Source organism: Ascaphus truei, chromosome 2, assembly GCF_040206685.1.
Source record: "Ascaphus truei isolate aAscTru1 chromosome 2, aAscTru1.hap1, whole genome shotgun sequence".
Taxonomy (NCBI): Eukaryota; Metazoa; Chordata; class Amphibia; order Anura; family Ascaphidae; genus Ascaphus; species Ascaphus truei.
This window is the reverse complement of record NC_134484.1, coordinates 486,830,686-486,844,783: the sequence shown is the minus strand read 5'-3', so window position 1 is coordinate 486,844,783 and position 14,098 is coordinate 486,830,686. Positions and strand designations below refer to the sequence as shown.

Genomic DNA, 14,098 nt, shown 5'->3' with positions numbered 1-14,098 from the left:
ATGCCGAAAAGGATTAGAATCACCAAAAATAAATGTGGATTCCCAGAGACCCATAAAAAGATTAGCATACGACGGGGCAAAGGAGGTACCCATAGCCGTACCCCGTGTCTGCAAGAAACTGTGACTCAAATAATAAATAATTGTGAGTCAATAAAAATGTGATGGAATCTAAAAGAAAAGTGCGAAGTGAAATAGATAATGAGGAGCCGAAGAGTAATGGGGTTAAATACTCCCCTAGCAATGCTCACAGGGAATGTCCACGTGTTAAACATACACTTTGTATCCTTTAGAATCTTCTTTTCCTTCCCAAAGATGCCTAGACCTCCATAATCCACATCAGCCAGAATCAATAATGTCACATATCATGTCCTTTCATAACCACTCTTGATAGACTTCCACTAGCCTTAATAGGTAAATCTTATGTGGTTGTCAGTGGTTTAGGGTACTGTAGATATATAGTATACATCACTTTCACTGTCCGGAAGAATTGCCTGGACTGTTGGGACACTGTCCCCCATCTATCAGTTAAGCTATGTCTAAAGACTGGATATTATTGTATATCTAGTGACCCTTAATGAGAGGTTATTGTTTAAGCTGGGGAACCAGGTTAGTTAGGGAAGGGTCCCTTGAATTTGTTTTCCCAAATGCGTTTTATCGTATCTATTGATGGTCAGACGCCCATAACTCTGCATTTCCAACCTTTATATGCGTTTGAGAGCCATATTGCACTTCTAACTCTGCTGCATGTGGCTTGTCCCAGAACACCCAGCAGGCCTGGGGACTTACCATGAGAGGCAATGAACCATGAATATTCACTAAATGTGACCATGCTCCTTGTAACAAGATAACACCTCTTTGTGCAGACAAAGGGGAAAAGGTACTCACCAGAGACAAGAAATGGAACAGTTTCACTCTTTATTGGGGTCAGATGTTCCTCAGTGTCGGTCTCTTCCTTCTCTGACTTAATCTCTAAACTCTCCAGCACAATCACTGGGAAACCTGGCAATAAGAAAACCCATCATGTAAAGCTGGGAGTGGGGGCTCTTGTGATATCAGTATACAGAAATACTCTATACTGATCCCTATGGGGGAGGGGTGAAGTGATTGATTTTACTTTGTTATTAACCCTTTGAGTGCTGAAGAAGTTTTTACCCCCAAGTGCTGAAAACATTTTGGAGCTACCAATGTTCAAACCTCAATAACAATAATATTCTCAATATAACCTTAGATAAATCATTTCTTTCATTAGGACAGGTATCTTATAATTGTATGCACGCTTTAATATTATTTACCAAAATATTGTACACATTTCAGTCCATTTTTAAACATACTGAATAAAGACAAGTGAGGATGTAAGGGTACTTACCACAAACAGGAAATGCATCTATTTCTTCCTTTATTGGGGTCAGATGTTCCTCTGTGTTCGCCTCTTCTTTCTCTGACTTAATCTCTAACCTCTCTGGTACAACCACTGGGAAACCTGGCAATAAGAAAAGGAAAATCCATCATATAAAGCTGGGAGTGGGGGCGCTTCTTGTGATTTCACCTCCTCTGATATTGGTATAATATAATACCTCTTGTAAAAAAATGTATTATTAGCCCTTCTGGCAGAACATGACAGAGGTGAAGATATATTATGTTCTTACCTGCTGATGGTTCTATAAGAAAATAAGATTAGTTTGGGTGTTTGACTTGCATAACTGCCAAATAATCCGATATTCCCCCCTTGCATATTCCAAAGACACTAAATTATCTCCTCTACTCACTTAACAAGCGTGGATCCATGCTGGGAGTGGACAGTGCTGCTCTGGGAGGTGCTGGCAGTGGGCAGCGCTGTTCTGGGAGGTGCTGGCAGTGGACAGTGCTGCTCTGGAGGGGCTGGCAGTGGGCAGCGCTGCTCTGGCGGTGCTAGCAGTGTGCAGTGCTGCTCTGGAGGTGCTGGTAGTGGGCAGTGCTGCTCTGGAGGTGCTGGCAGTGGGCAGTGCTGCTCTGGAGGTGCTGGCAGTGGGCAGTGCTGCTCTGGAGGTGCTGGCAGTGGTCCTCTGGAGGTGCTGGCAGTGGTCCTCTGGAGGTGCTGGCAGTGGGCAGTGCTGCTCTGGAGGTGCTGACCGGAGGTTACTTAATCTATATGTGTTGGGTTTTAGAATGTGCCTGTATATAAAACAGAATTGTAATGATCAGTTTTTTTTTTGACAAATATACAGCATTTAGCATCAGCTCTTTCACACCTAAATCATTAACCCCACAGGAGTCAGAGAAGACAGGGGCACCAAAAAACACATATGGTCCATTCGCAAACAGGAACTTCATTTCAAACACTGCAAAACTTTAATGGCTCCGGATTGTGTCACAACATAACCATCTAGAAAAGTATAAAGAGTCGGAGATTAGCAGCCAAAAGACCAGTAAAGTTCTCATAGTGTAACATAGTAACATACTGTACAGTTCCACAGCATGAAGATGTAGCCAGGTCCCCCTCTGCTGGTTGCCCCCCCCCCCCTCACGTTGCTGGCGATCGCGGGTGCCGCCGAGCCCCATGGCGGACCCGTCGGCGGGCCGCAGGTGTGGGTGGTTGCTGGGGGAGCTGTGCGGCGGTTGCTGTGTGCGGCGATCGTGAGCCAGGTACTCCCGGCGGCTCCCGGAGCAGGGTGACGCCATCTTAGATTGTGCACGCATGCGCAGTAAGAATTTCAGTGCGGTGGCCAGCCGGGAAGTTCGAGCATGCGATTTGTAGAGGCCCTAGACATAATGAAGGCAGAGTTCCTAAACGTAATGAGGTATGCGTTCATGCACAGAGCCAGCGCCAGGAAGAGATGGAGGCTCCAAGAGCAAAATTGCGAGATGTACGCAAGGAACAGGATTCTCTCACAAGTGGACTAAACGTATTGAAAATACTGTACAGTTCCATAGTATGAATAAAAAGCAGATACAGTACATGAGTGAGACTTTGATAAATGCTCCTGATACTCTCTCAGGTCCATCAGTTCTGCTCCATACTGACAGTCTCACTTTCCTATTTCATACCGTGAGAAGTGGGTAATGCAGAGGAACCAGTGCAGTAACTTCCCTCACCTTACCCCACCATAATAAATAGGGGGGTTTGATCCCTCACAGCCTCATTAATTTGTTCCTCGATCACCTCCAGTTTCTCACATTCAGCTCATTTGTACCTGGCAGGAAATTCTTCTATAAAGGAGTTCCTGGGGAAACACTCAATAACTTCCCCTCACCTGTCCCCACTTCTCACTATATTAAATAGGGGGGGTTGATCCCTCACACCTTCATTAATTTGTTCCTCAATAAACTCCAGTTTCTCACCTGCTCACAACCTTATAAGCCCGTCCTTTTATGATGGGATCACTGCTAACCGACCCAGATAATTTCCAGCGGAATAGTTAATAGCGGAATAGCGGATACTGAATCAAAAGCACTATTCTCTGTGTTATATCTGTGGAACATATCCATATATATATAAATATATAGTGACAACCACATCACGTTGAGGTCCCTTTGATCCCAAATAAGGCCGGAAACACAGTACTTCTATTTACATGGGGTTTATTTATAGGGGTTTAAGCAACATATTCGCATGTCCACCGTCCCTTTAAGAAAACCAAATTAAAATAAAACATAAATAAACGCCTATACCTGTCAGGGAGCTTACCGACTTCTTCAGTCCCTTATTATCAGGGCCACCAGCTAAGCCGGTTGTCAGCCAAAAACATGCCCTGGCATGTGCAATACAGTAACAGCACAGTCTTTGTAAATAATAGAAAGGGTTTTGCTTATCTTAGTCCATCTGGCAATGTCCCTGCTTCAGCATGACTCTCTCAGCAGCTTCTCCCACACTGCTTCAGCACATCTCTCTCAGCAGCTTCTCTCACACTGCTTCAGCACGGCTCTCTCAGCAGCTTGTCACACTGCTTCAGCACAGCTCTCTCAGCAGCTTCTCACACTGCTTCAGCACAGCTCTCTCAGCAGCTTCTCTCACACTGCTTCAGCACGGCTCTCAGCAGCTTGTCACACTGCTTCAGCACGGCTCTCTCAGCAGCTTCTCACACTGCTTCAGCACAGCTCTCTCAGCAGCTTCTCTCACACTGCTTCAGCACAGCTCTCTCAGCAGCTTCTCTCACACTGCTTCAGCAGCTTTTTTCACAATCTGCCAACTTCTTTAACAGCATTTGGTAGCTGTGGAGCCCCTTCTGCCTCCCTCCTTCTCTGAGGGAAAACTGGTCTGTCTCTCTCACTGCCTCTCTGGCTTCCTGGGTCTGGCTCTGTGTCTCACAGCTTCCTGTATCTTTTTAACCTGCAGTCTTTCAGGAATCCTGCTTAATTAGGCTGCAGGTGCTGGAAGGTTAACTGGTTGAGTGCTAGAAGGAGCACATATCCTCCATTCCAGCCTACTGAGACAGTGACTCTGTCACATATTCTCCCCTCCAGCTCATTCCTACTGGGGTCTGCAACCAGTGCACAATTATCGTGCACCCACAAAGACGTCCTCTCTTTCCATTTCCTAGTCTTTTAATTGAAAAATCTTCCCTTTGGGACAATTACCAGGCCTTTTGGGCCTGCAGACTGGTCCTTCGCTACCTCTTTATCTTGTGCCGGCCTGAGTCTAGGGTTGAAGCTCCGCCTTTGTTGTGTCCCTTTTTTCAAATGTTCCCGAGCATCCTGCTGTCTATCAGCTATCTCTGCCTTCTTCCTCTTGTGCTCAGAGTCTCCCTTACCCTGTAGAAGAGCCTTGACCCTCAGTTGGCTCATGGCATTCACTCGCCAGTGCCTGTTTGGCCTTTTCTCGTGAAGACAGCAACTCCGCTTCAGTGGTGATGGCTTTTGGACCCATCAGCATACCTTTAGTGTTGGGTTTCACATCATTTATCTTCAGAACTTCAATTTGGGTGGGGGTCTTATTAACCCCAAGTGCACCCCATGATGCCTCTCTATTACAGTCGGCAGACTCGTAGGCTTGGGCCTGTCTTTCTTGTCCCCTTAACTTACTCCATTGGGAGTGTTGCTGGACAAACTGTGAGGTCTTTCTCATCTTACGAACATGGACACACTTTAGTCCCATTCTCGGCTGTCTCTTCACAGCGGCTGCCTTCCTTGCAATGAATCCACTATGGGTCCCATAGTACAACTGGCTTCTTACTGTGCTACTACATCGCACCTTGGTCTTCCCATTCCGTTCCTTGTGGAAAGTAGACTGTAACACTGCAACGGTATTGCAGTCACGCTTCCTGGTGCGCCTCACTTGCTTTATCTCTACCGCCCTCTTTTCCATGGACTGCTTCTGTGACCCAAGTGTCGGTCTTAGGGTAGTAACCGCTTTCTCCAACTTCAGCTGAGGAACCTCCTGCTGGGCAGCCTTAGAGTCCAACATAGCGTCCTGCTCAGTCTTAAGAGCCTCGAGCTCCTCCCTCAGGTCGCGCTTTTGCTTCTCTGTCATCTTGCGGCCAGCACACTCAGACTCAAGGTCCTTCCTTAAGTTTGGAAGCAGTCCTTTTGTATGTCTTTTCCCACTCAGTGCGGCTGTGTCACGGTTGTGCTCGCCACAAACCTGGGTCGGACCTCGTGGCTGAGGTGGGATTGTATAAGCACCGACCTTAGACCGCGCAGGCTGATCCGGATTGTGCAGTTCATAGTCGTACATAGCAGGGTCGGGACTGGAGAAGGTAGCATCATCAGTGGACAAGCCATGGTCAGGACTGGAGAGATCAGGGTAAACGTTATTTAAGTAGGCGTTCGGCAACAGGTAATCAGAAGTTCCCCGCCTCAGCTAAGAAGCGTGGGCGTGGGTTCTGCGCGTGAGGCAACCATGGCCCATGGTACTGGTCTCAGGAAAGGGTAGGCAGACCGGAGTGGGCACACCGCCAGAAAGCACTGGTAAACCAGTGCTTCAGCGCAAGAGTCCAGAGCAGCCTGTGCAAGGAGAGAGAGCTACAGACCTCAGGACTCGTAGACTGGCCTCTGCTAAGGGTAGGGCAGCAGACCACAGGAAACAGGAAGCTGAAGAATACACGGGAGGTGCTCCGCTTCAGCACAGGAACCAGGACACGGCCTCTGCTATGGAGAATGAGCAGCAGGCCCCAGGAACCAAATAGATAGGCTCTGCAGAGAAGGGACAGCAAGCCTCAGGAAACCAGGAGCTGAAGTCAACACTGGAGTGATCTCCGCTTCAGCACAGGAACCAGGACACGGCCTCTGCTATGGAGAATGAGCAGCGACCCCAGGTACCGGTAGATAGGCTTTTGCTGTGGAAGGATAGCAGACCTCAGGAAACAGGTAGCTGAAGTTAACATGAAGAGTACTCCGCTTCAGCACAGGAGACAGGAACAGACCTCTGCGTGAACTAGGGAATAGAACTAGAGAGATTAGTACACAACAGAGCCAAGCCTTAGGGCTTGTGGCAGAACACTTGTGACAACCAGGAAGGGTTATGCTCGGCAGGGAAGCATTGTGGGAAAGGTGTCTTTAAAGGTCAGTGAACCAATAGCAGAAGGGGCGTGTGACAGCATTGTCTCAATGAGTGAACCCAGGGTGGAGCTGCAGCAAAGATCCGGAGCAGTGTTCCAGGGCTGCACAGGTCTGTAAGGCAAGGCAAACAGCAAACTAAGGTGCGGATCCGTTACAGGCTGCTAGTTCAGTTTCTTTGAAGTTGAGTCGCGATTCCAGATCTGTCCGCTGATTCAGAGCCAGGTTTACTCTGTTACCTTTTCTCTATTCTTGACCTGTAGCTGCTGGTGCTCCTCCCGGACCTTATCCAGCTCCAGCTGCAGCCGGGCCCCCTGATTGGCCGTGTGGTCCAGCCGCTTGTATATATCAGCCATCTCCGTTTCATAGCGTAATGTCAGGCACCTCATCTGACGGACGGACACCTCCCACCGAGCTGTATCTTGCACTCAGCAACCTGCGTTTGCAGCTCTTCAATTTGATCCTGCAAGTCTCCTCTCAGGGCCTTCACTTCTTCCCGGTGCTTGCTCTGAGTTTGCGTCAGTGCAGCCTTCATCTTTTGGAGCTCTGTAGTGTTTGTCGCCAGGATCACCGCTGCTTCTGTTTTCCAGGCTTCTTTCTCCTTGGCATACTGACTCATGGAGATCGAGTTGCCTCTCTGCTTCTCCAGCTCTTGCTCCAGTCTTTGGACCTTCTCGCGCTGCCTCTCATACATAGTCACCTGGCTTCTAAGCTCCACCCCCAGCGATGCTCGAGGCACACAGCGTGGCCCTCAGCTCCTCATGCTGCTCTATGGGGACACACTGGGTACTCAGCTGTTTCTTTAGCACTCGTTGCTTCTCCTTGGCCGCTTGTAGACTTGCACATAGCTCTTGCAGCTGGCTCTGCCATAGGTGCGCTGCTTGTGTGTGCTGCTCCAGGGAGACACGTTGCATCCTCTCTGCATTCTAACTTTTCCTGGATCAATTGCTTCTCCACCTTTCCTGCTTGGTGAAGCTTCTCATCACCTTTACTGATTTGATCAGTCAAGACTGAATTTTTCTGTGTCAGACTTACATTCTCTTTCTTTAGTCTCTAAATCCCTCAGGGCATTCACATGGGTTTCCTTCAACAAACCCAGCTCTGTGTTTAGACTGTGGCCCTCTTGGTGTGAGTGTTCCACCTCTGTGCTGAGAGCGTGAACCTCTTGTAGAGCCTTCCCGTATTTCTGTTTGAGGTTAGCAATCACATTGTTCAATTTGTTCTGCTTTTCCTCCATGGTAGCAATTGAGGCGTTGGCATTTTCCAGACCAGTCGTCACCTCCTCCAACTCACTCCGTAAGAGACACTCTGTTTCCTTCAAAGCCGCATACTCTTGTAAAGCTGAGAGTATACACCTCTGTAACTCATCGTTCGCTTCTCGCTCCTTCATCAATCCCGGCCACAGGACTTCAGAATCATCATGAATTGGAGTGCAGAAATTAAAGCCTCTTTATCCTGGATCAAGGATTCAGCATCCCTTTGCGCCTCCTTTTCCTTTGCCACCGTTCCCGTGACAATTCTGCCCATCATTCCGGTCTGCAGCACATCTCGGCGCCTTTCTGACGCATGTCCTGACAGCGCCGGTTCAAGTGACTCGGTCACTTCTTCTGTGACTTGAGGAACAGTTTTCTTTTTTTTCTTTCTTTTTGATTTATTAGCTCCAGAGACATCAGTATTACTGGGCACACACTCAAAGGTATCAGCTTCCACATCTTGATTGTACTCACAGGGCCGTGTTTGCTTTTGCAGCTGTTTGTCTTTGAAAATTTGGGGACACACATCTTCCAAGTGACCTACCACACGACAGGCCCAGCATACTAAATTTATCTGGTATGAGTCGTCGTCGCCATCATCATCATCGTAGGGCCTGAAGGGACACTGTTTTGTATGATTACGTACATTGTAAAACAAACATTTCACGTCGGCCATTTTAAAATCCCAGCAGGGAAATTCTGACACTCAGCACTTTGCTTATGGCGTTATCTTTATACACCGCTCTTGCTAGCTGCAACTTCACTCTCTTCAGCAAAAGGCATTAGCTTTATACAGCAATCCTTTAATACCCCACGAGGCAAACTTTACACTCAGCACTTGCTAGCTGTAATTTCCACTTTCTTCAGAAAAATTTAGTTTTCTGCATGAGTTCAGTACCTTTCAATCTTCTGACCTCTGGGTGCTATTGCATCCACACTACATACATTCTCTGTGCATGCTGTAGCATAAATGGTCATACACATTGGGACAAACTTTGCTTGCTTTTCACTTCAGTTGGGCGGCCATTTTAAATCCCTGCATTTCTCTTCAACCCCAGATTCCGCTGCATGGTGCCTTAGGGACTGCCCACATTAAACTCCACCATATGTGACAACCACATCACGTTCCAGGTCCCTTTGATCCCAAATAAGGCTGAAAACACAGTACTTCGATTTACGTGGGGTTTATTTATAGGGGTTTAAGTAACGTATTCGCAGGTCCACTGTGCCTTTAAGAAAACAAAATTAAAATAAAACATAAATAAACGCCTATCCCTGTCAGGGAGCTTACTGACTTCTTCAGTCCCTTACTATCAGGGCCGCCAGCTAAGCTGGTTGTCAGCCCAAAACATGCCCTGGCATGGGCAATACAGTAACAGCACAGTCTTTGTAAATAATAGAAAGGGTTTTGCTTATCTTAGTCCAGTTGGAATGTCCCTGCTTTAGCACGGCTCTTTCAGCAGCTTCCCTCACACTGCTTCAGCATGGCTCTCTGCATGTTCTCCCATACTGCTTCAGCACAGCTCTCTCAGCAGCTTATCACACTGCTTCAGCACGGCTCTCTCAGCAGCTTCTCTCACACTGCTTCAGCACGGCTCTCTCAGCAGCTTCTTTCACAATCTGCCAACTTCTTTAACCAGCCTTTGGTAGCTGGGGAGCCCTTCTGCCTCCCTCCTTCTCTGAGGGAAAACCGGTCTGTCTTTCTCACTGCCTCTCTGGCTTCCTGAGTCTGGCTCTGTGTCTCACAGCTTCCTGTATCTTTTTAACCTGCAGTCTTTCAGGAATCCTGCTTAATTAGGCTGCAGGTGCTGGAAGGTTAACTGGTTGAGTGCTAGAAGGTACACATATCCTCCATTCCAGCCTACTGAGACAGTGACAATATAAATATATATAAATATATATTTATATATATATATATATAAAAAAATAATCAAAAAATAAATAGATGATAGCGTTCTGTGGCTAACTAAATGCTTTTATTTGTGCGATCTTCTTCCGGCGATGTTACAATGAATGAAGCAAGCAAAAGGTATACTTAAAAACAGTGTCTCTTGGAATGTTATCTGTGCTGGTCCTTCCCCCGGTGTGGATGTGTTTTATGGCTAGAGGTGTCAAAAGGTTCCTGAAAGCAAGTGATGTAAGAGTGTGTGTGTGTATCTGTGTGAATAAAAATGAATGGAGAGCCCACAGTATATACAGTGCTTTACAAAAGGTGTGTGTGGAGTGGGAGTAGATATAAATGATGTGGGTGGATGTGGAAATGTGAGAGATTGTAGCACAACTAAAAGTGTGTGTGTGGATACTATGTGGTCCCTATTGGTGTATAGGGATGGAAAAACAAGGAGTATTAGTATGTTTAAGAGACAGCTGTGTGTGCATACATATAGCACAGTATGTACAGACATGGCCTTTAGCGCCCATGGGAAGAGAGTGCACTTGTGTCAGTAATGACTCATAAAATTTCGAACTCTGTTTAGGCAACTGCTAAGTGTCCCGAACAGTTGCATAAATTTGTATTCATGCAACCGTCTCTCTTTCGGTGTTTTAAGATTTGCATGAATACAAATTTATGCAACTGTTCGGGACACTTAGTGGCCTAAACAGAGATCGAAATTTTAGGAGTCATTACTGACACAAGTGAACTCTCTTCCCATGAGCGCTAAAGGCCATGTCTGTACATACTGTGCTATATGTATGCACACACAGCTGTCTCTTACACATACTAATACTCCTTGTTTTTCCATTCCTATACACCAATAGGGACCCCATAGTATCCACACACACTCTCTCTCTCCCCCTCTCTGTCTCTCTCTCCCCGCTCTCTGTCTCTCTATCCCCCCCTTTCTCTCTCTCCCTCCCCCTTTCTCTCTCCCTCCCCCCTCTCTCTCTCCCCCCTCTCTCTCCCCACCCTCTCTCCCCCTCCCTCCCCCTCCCCAACTCTCTCTCTCCCCCCCCTCTCTCTCTCCCCTCTCTCTCTCTCCCCCCCTCTCTCTCTCTCTCCCCCCCTCTCTCTCTCCCTCCTCTCTCTTTCCCCCCCCCTCTCTCTCTCTCCCTCTCCCCCCTCCCTCTCCCCCCTCTCTCTCTCTCTCCCCCATCTCTCTCTCTCTCCCCCCCTCTCTCCCCCCCCCCTCTCTCTCTCTCTCTCTCTCCCGCCTCTCTCCCCCCCTCTCTTTCTCTCCCCCTCCCCCCTCTCTCTCTCCCCCTCCCCCCTCTCTCTCTCCCCCTCCCCCCTCTCTCTCTCCCCCTCCCCCTCTCTCTCTCCCCCTTCTCTCTCTCCCCCCTCTCTCTCTCTCCCGCCTCTCTCCCCCTTCTCTCCCCACCCTCTCTCCCCCTCCCCCTCCCCTCTCTTTCTCTCCCCCCCTCTCTCTCTCCCCCCCTCTCTCTCTCCCCCCCCCTCTCTCTCTCTCCCCCCCTCTCTCTCTCTTCCCCCCCCTCTCTCTCTCTCCCCCCCTCTCTCTCTCTCCCCCCCTCTGTCTCTCCCCCCCCCCTCTCTCCCTCTCCCCCCTTTCTCTCTCTCCCTCCCTCTCTCCCCCCTCCCCTCTCTTTCTCTCCCCCTCCCCCCTCTCTTTCTCTCCCCCCTCTCTCTCTCTCTCTCTCCGCCCCCTCTCTCCCCCCCTCTCTCTCTCTCTCACCCCCTCTCTATTTCCCCCCCTCTCTCTCTCCCTCCCCCCTCTTTCTCTCCCCATCCCCTCTCTCTCTCCCCCTCTCTCTCTGCCCCCCCCTCTCTCCCCCTCCTCCCTCCCCCCTTCTAACACCACTCTCTCTCCCCCCTTCTAACCCCCCCTCTCTCTCCCCCCTCTCTCTCTCCCCTCTTTCTCTCCCCCTCCCCTCTTTCTCTCCCACTCCCCCCTCTCTCCCCCCCTCTCTCTCTCCCCCTCCCCCTCTCTCCCCCTCCCCTCTCCCCCTCCCCTCTCTCTCTCCCCTCTCTCCCCCTCCCCTCTCTCTCCCCCTCTCTCTCTCTCTCCCCCTCTCTCTCTCCCTCCCCCCTCTCTCTCCCTTCCCAATCTCCCCCCCCCCTCTCTCTCCCCCTCTCTCTCTCTCCCCTCCCTCTCCCCCTCTCTCTCTCCCCCTCCCTCCCCCTCCCCTCTCTCTCTCTCCCCTCTCTCCCCCTCCCCTCTCTCTTTCTCTCCCCCTCCCCCCTCTCCCCCTCCCCCTCCCCTCTCTCCCCCTCTCTCTCCCTCCCCCCTCTCTCTCCCTTCCCAATCTCCCCCCCCTCTCTCTCTCCCCTCCCTCTCCCCCTCTCTCCCTCCTCCCTCTCTCTCTCCCCCTCCCTCCCCCCCTCTCTCTCCCCTCCTCCCTCTCTCTCCCCCCTCCCCCCCTTCTAACCCCCCCTCTCTCTCCCCCCTCCTTTCTCCCCCCTCTCTCTCTCCCCTCTCTCCTCCCCTCTCTCTCTCCCCTCTTTCTCTCCCCCTCCCCTCTTTCTCTCCCCCTCCCCCTCTCTCCCCCCCTCCCCCCCCCTCCCCCTCTCTCTCTCCCCTCTCTCCCCCTCCCCCTCTCTCTCTCCCCCCCTCTCTCTCTCCCCTCTCTCCCCCTCTCTCCCCCCCCCTCTCTCTCTCCCCTCTCTCCCCCTCCTCCCCTCTCTCTATCTCCCCCTCCCCCCCCCTCCCTCTCCCCCTTCTAACCCCCCCTCCCCTCTCTCTCTCCCCCCTTCTAACCCCCCCTCCCCTCCCCCTTCTAACCCCCCCTCCCCTCCCCCTTCTAACCCCCCCTCCCCTCTCTCCCCCCCCTCCCCTCTCTCCCCCCCCTCCCTCCCTCTCCCTCCCTCTCCCCCCTCCCTCCCTCTCTCTCTCCCCCCTCTCTCTCCCTCCTCTCTCTCCCCCCTTTCTCTCCCCCCTTTCTCTCTCTCTCCCCCCTTTCTCTCTCTCTCCCCCCTTTCTCTCTCTCCCTCCCCCCCTCTCTCTCACCCCCCTCTCTCTCTCCCCCCTTTCTAACACCCCCTCTCTCTCTCTCCCTCCTCCCTCTCTCCCTCCTCCCTCTCTCTCTCTCCCCCTCCTCCCTCTCTCTCTCCTCCCTCTCTCTCTCTCTCCTCCCTCTCTCTCTCTCTCTCTCTCCTCCCTCTCTCTCTCCCCCCTCCCTCCCTCTCTCTCTCCCCCTCCCTCTCTCTCTCCCCCCCTCTCCCCCTCCTCTCTCTCCCCCTCCTCTCTCTCCCCCCCTCTCTCTCTCCCCTCTCTCTCTCCCCCTCCTCTCTCTCCCCCTCCTCTCTCTCCCCCTCCTCTCTCTCTCCCCCCCTCTCTCTCTCCCCCCCCTCTCTCTCTCCCCCCCTCTCTCTCTCTCTCCCCCCCCCTCTCTCTCCCCTCTCTCTCTCTCCCCCCCCTCTCTCTCTCTCTCTCCGTCTCCCTCCCCGTCCCCGTCTCCCCTCTCCGTCCCCGTCTCCCCGTCCCCATCTCTCTCCCCTCGCTGTCTCTCTCCCCTCGCTGTCTCTCTCCCCTCGCTGTCTCTCTCCCCTCGCTGTCTCTGGATATCCCCTATATATCTTAACTGTCCTATACTACACCAAAATAACCTATACTGCTTTCTTCCAGATTTGACACACACACACACACACACACACACACACACACACACACACACACACACACACACACACACACACACACACACACACACACACACACACACACGTAACAAGGACTAATTGTAGTATAATGTAATACAATAAATAGGGTAAACAGCACTGACCCAACACCTGCTCTGTTAATCAGGGCTGGTAAATAAAGGGTCAGTGCTAGTGAGAGGGTAGAACAGGCAATAGTATAGGTACACTAATGTGCACCCTACTGGTATAGTGTAGGCAGAAACAGTAAAAACCTCTGTTTACAGCTGCTCCTGTAGACAATCCAGTCATAGAAGCCACTTAGTATTATTATCATGCACGCTGCTACTGCCGGGGGATAGTGCCGCCAGCTGACTCGCGAGTAGGCATGCGAGTCATGCGCGTGCACCCGTTTGCCTAAATATTAGTATTAACTATTAATTGATCCATGTGTAGCCCCGGTAAGAAATGGGGGCTATATATCCTCCTACTGGTGTAAGTCCTGTTAAGGGCAGGTCGCCAGTAGTTATCATGGGTTTCCCCCGCTTCAAGCCCTGGCCTGATTGGTGGAGGTAGGCACCCTGACTGTGTGAAAGGCAGAGACACAGGGGAGGGGCCTGCTGACATCATGATGGGCAGGGCTGTTTCTATTTAGTGGGCTGCTCCTGTAGTTCAGGCAGTCTTGTCTATGCTAGTGCTGGAGCAGAGAGTTGTGTGTGCTGCACAGGAGAGGAGACACTCAAGCTCTATTGAGTAGAGCTGATAGCACGCTAGTGCGGTGGACCAATGCCCCTCACCCTGCAGGGGGTGAGGGGAGAGTTAGCCTCACCCTGAGGGCCTA

The 14,098-nt window shown here is 50.8% G+C and overlaps 1 protein-coding gene across 1 annotated transcript in view; it reads right to left on the bottom strand.

The window, feature by feature from the left end:
- The window catches only part of LOC142488427 (uncharacterized), a 1,092,840-nt gene that overhangs the window by 1,066,557 nt on the left and 12,185 nt on the right, over positions 1-14,098 (bottom strand). Inside the window, exons 2-4 of the mRNA XM_075588928.1 lie at positions 1,767-2,151; positions 1,367-1,480; positions 886-999 (exon numbers count right to left, since the gene is read on the bottom strand). Coding sequence (XP_075445043.1) covers positions 886-999; positions 1,367-1,480; positions 1,767-1,785 — 247 coding nt within the window. The 5' untranslated portion in view covers positions 1,786-2,151. The remainder of the gene's footprint in view (positions 1-885; positions 1,000-1,366; positions 1,481-1,766; positions 2,152-14,098) is intronic.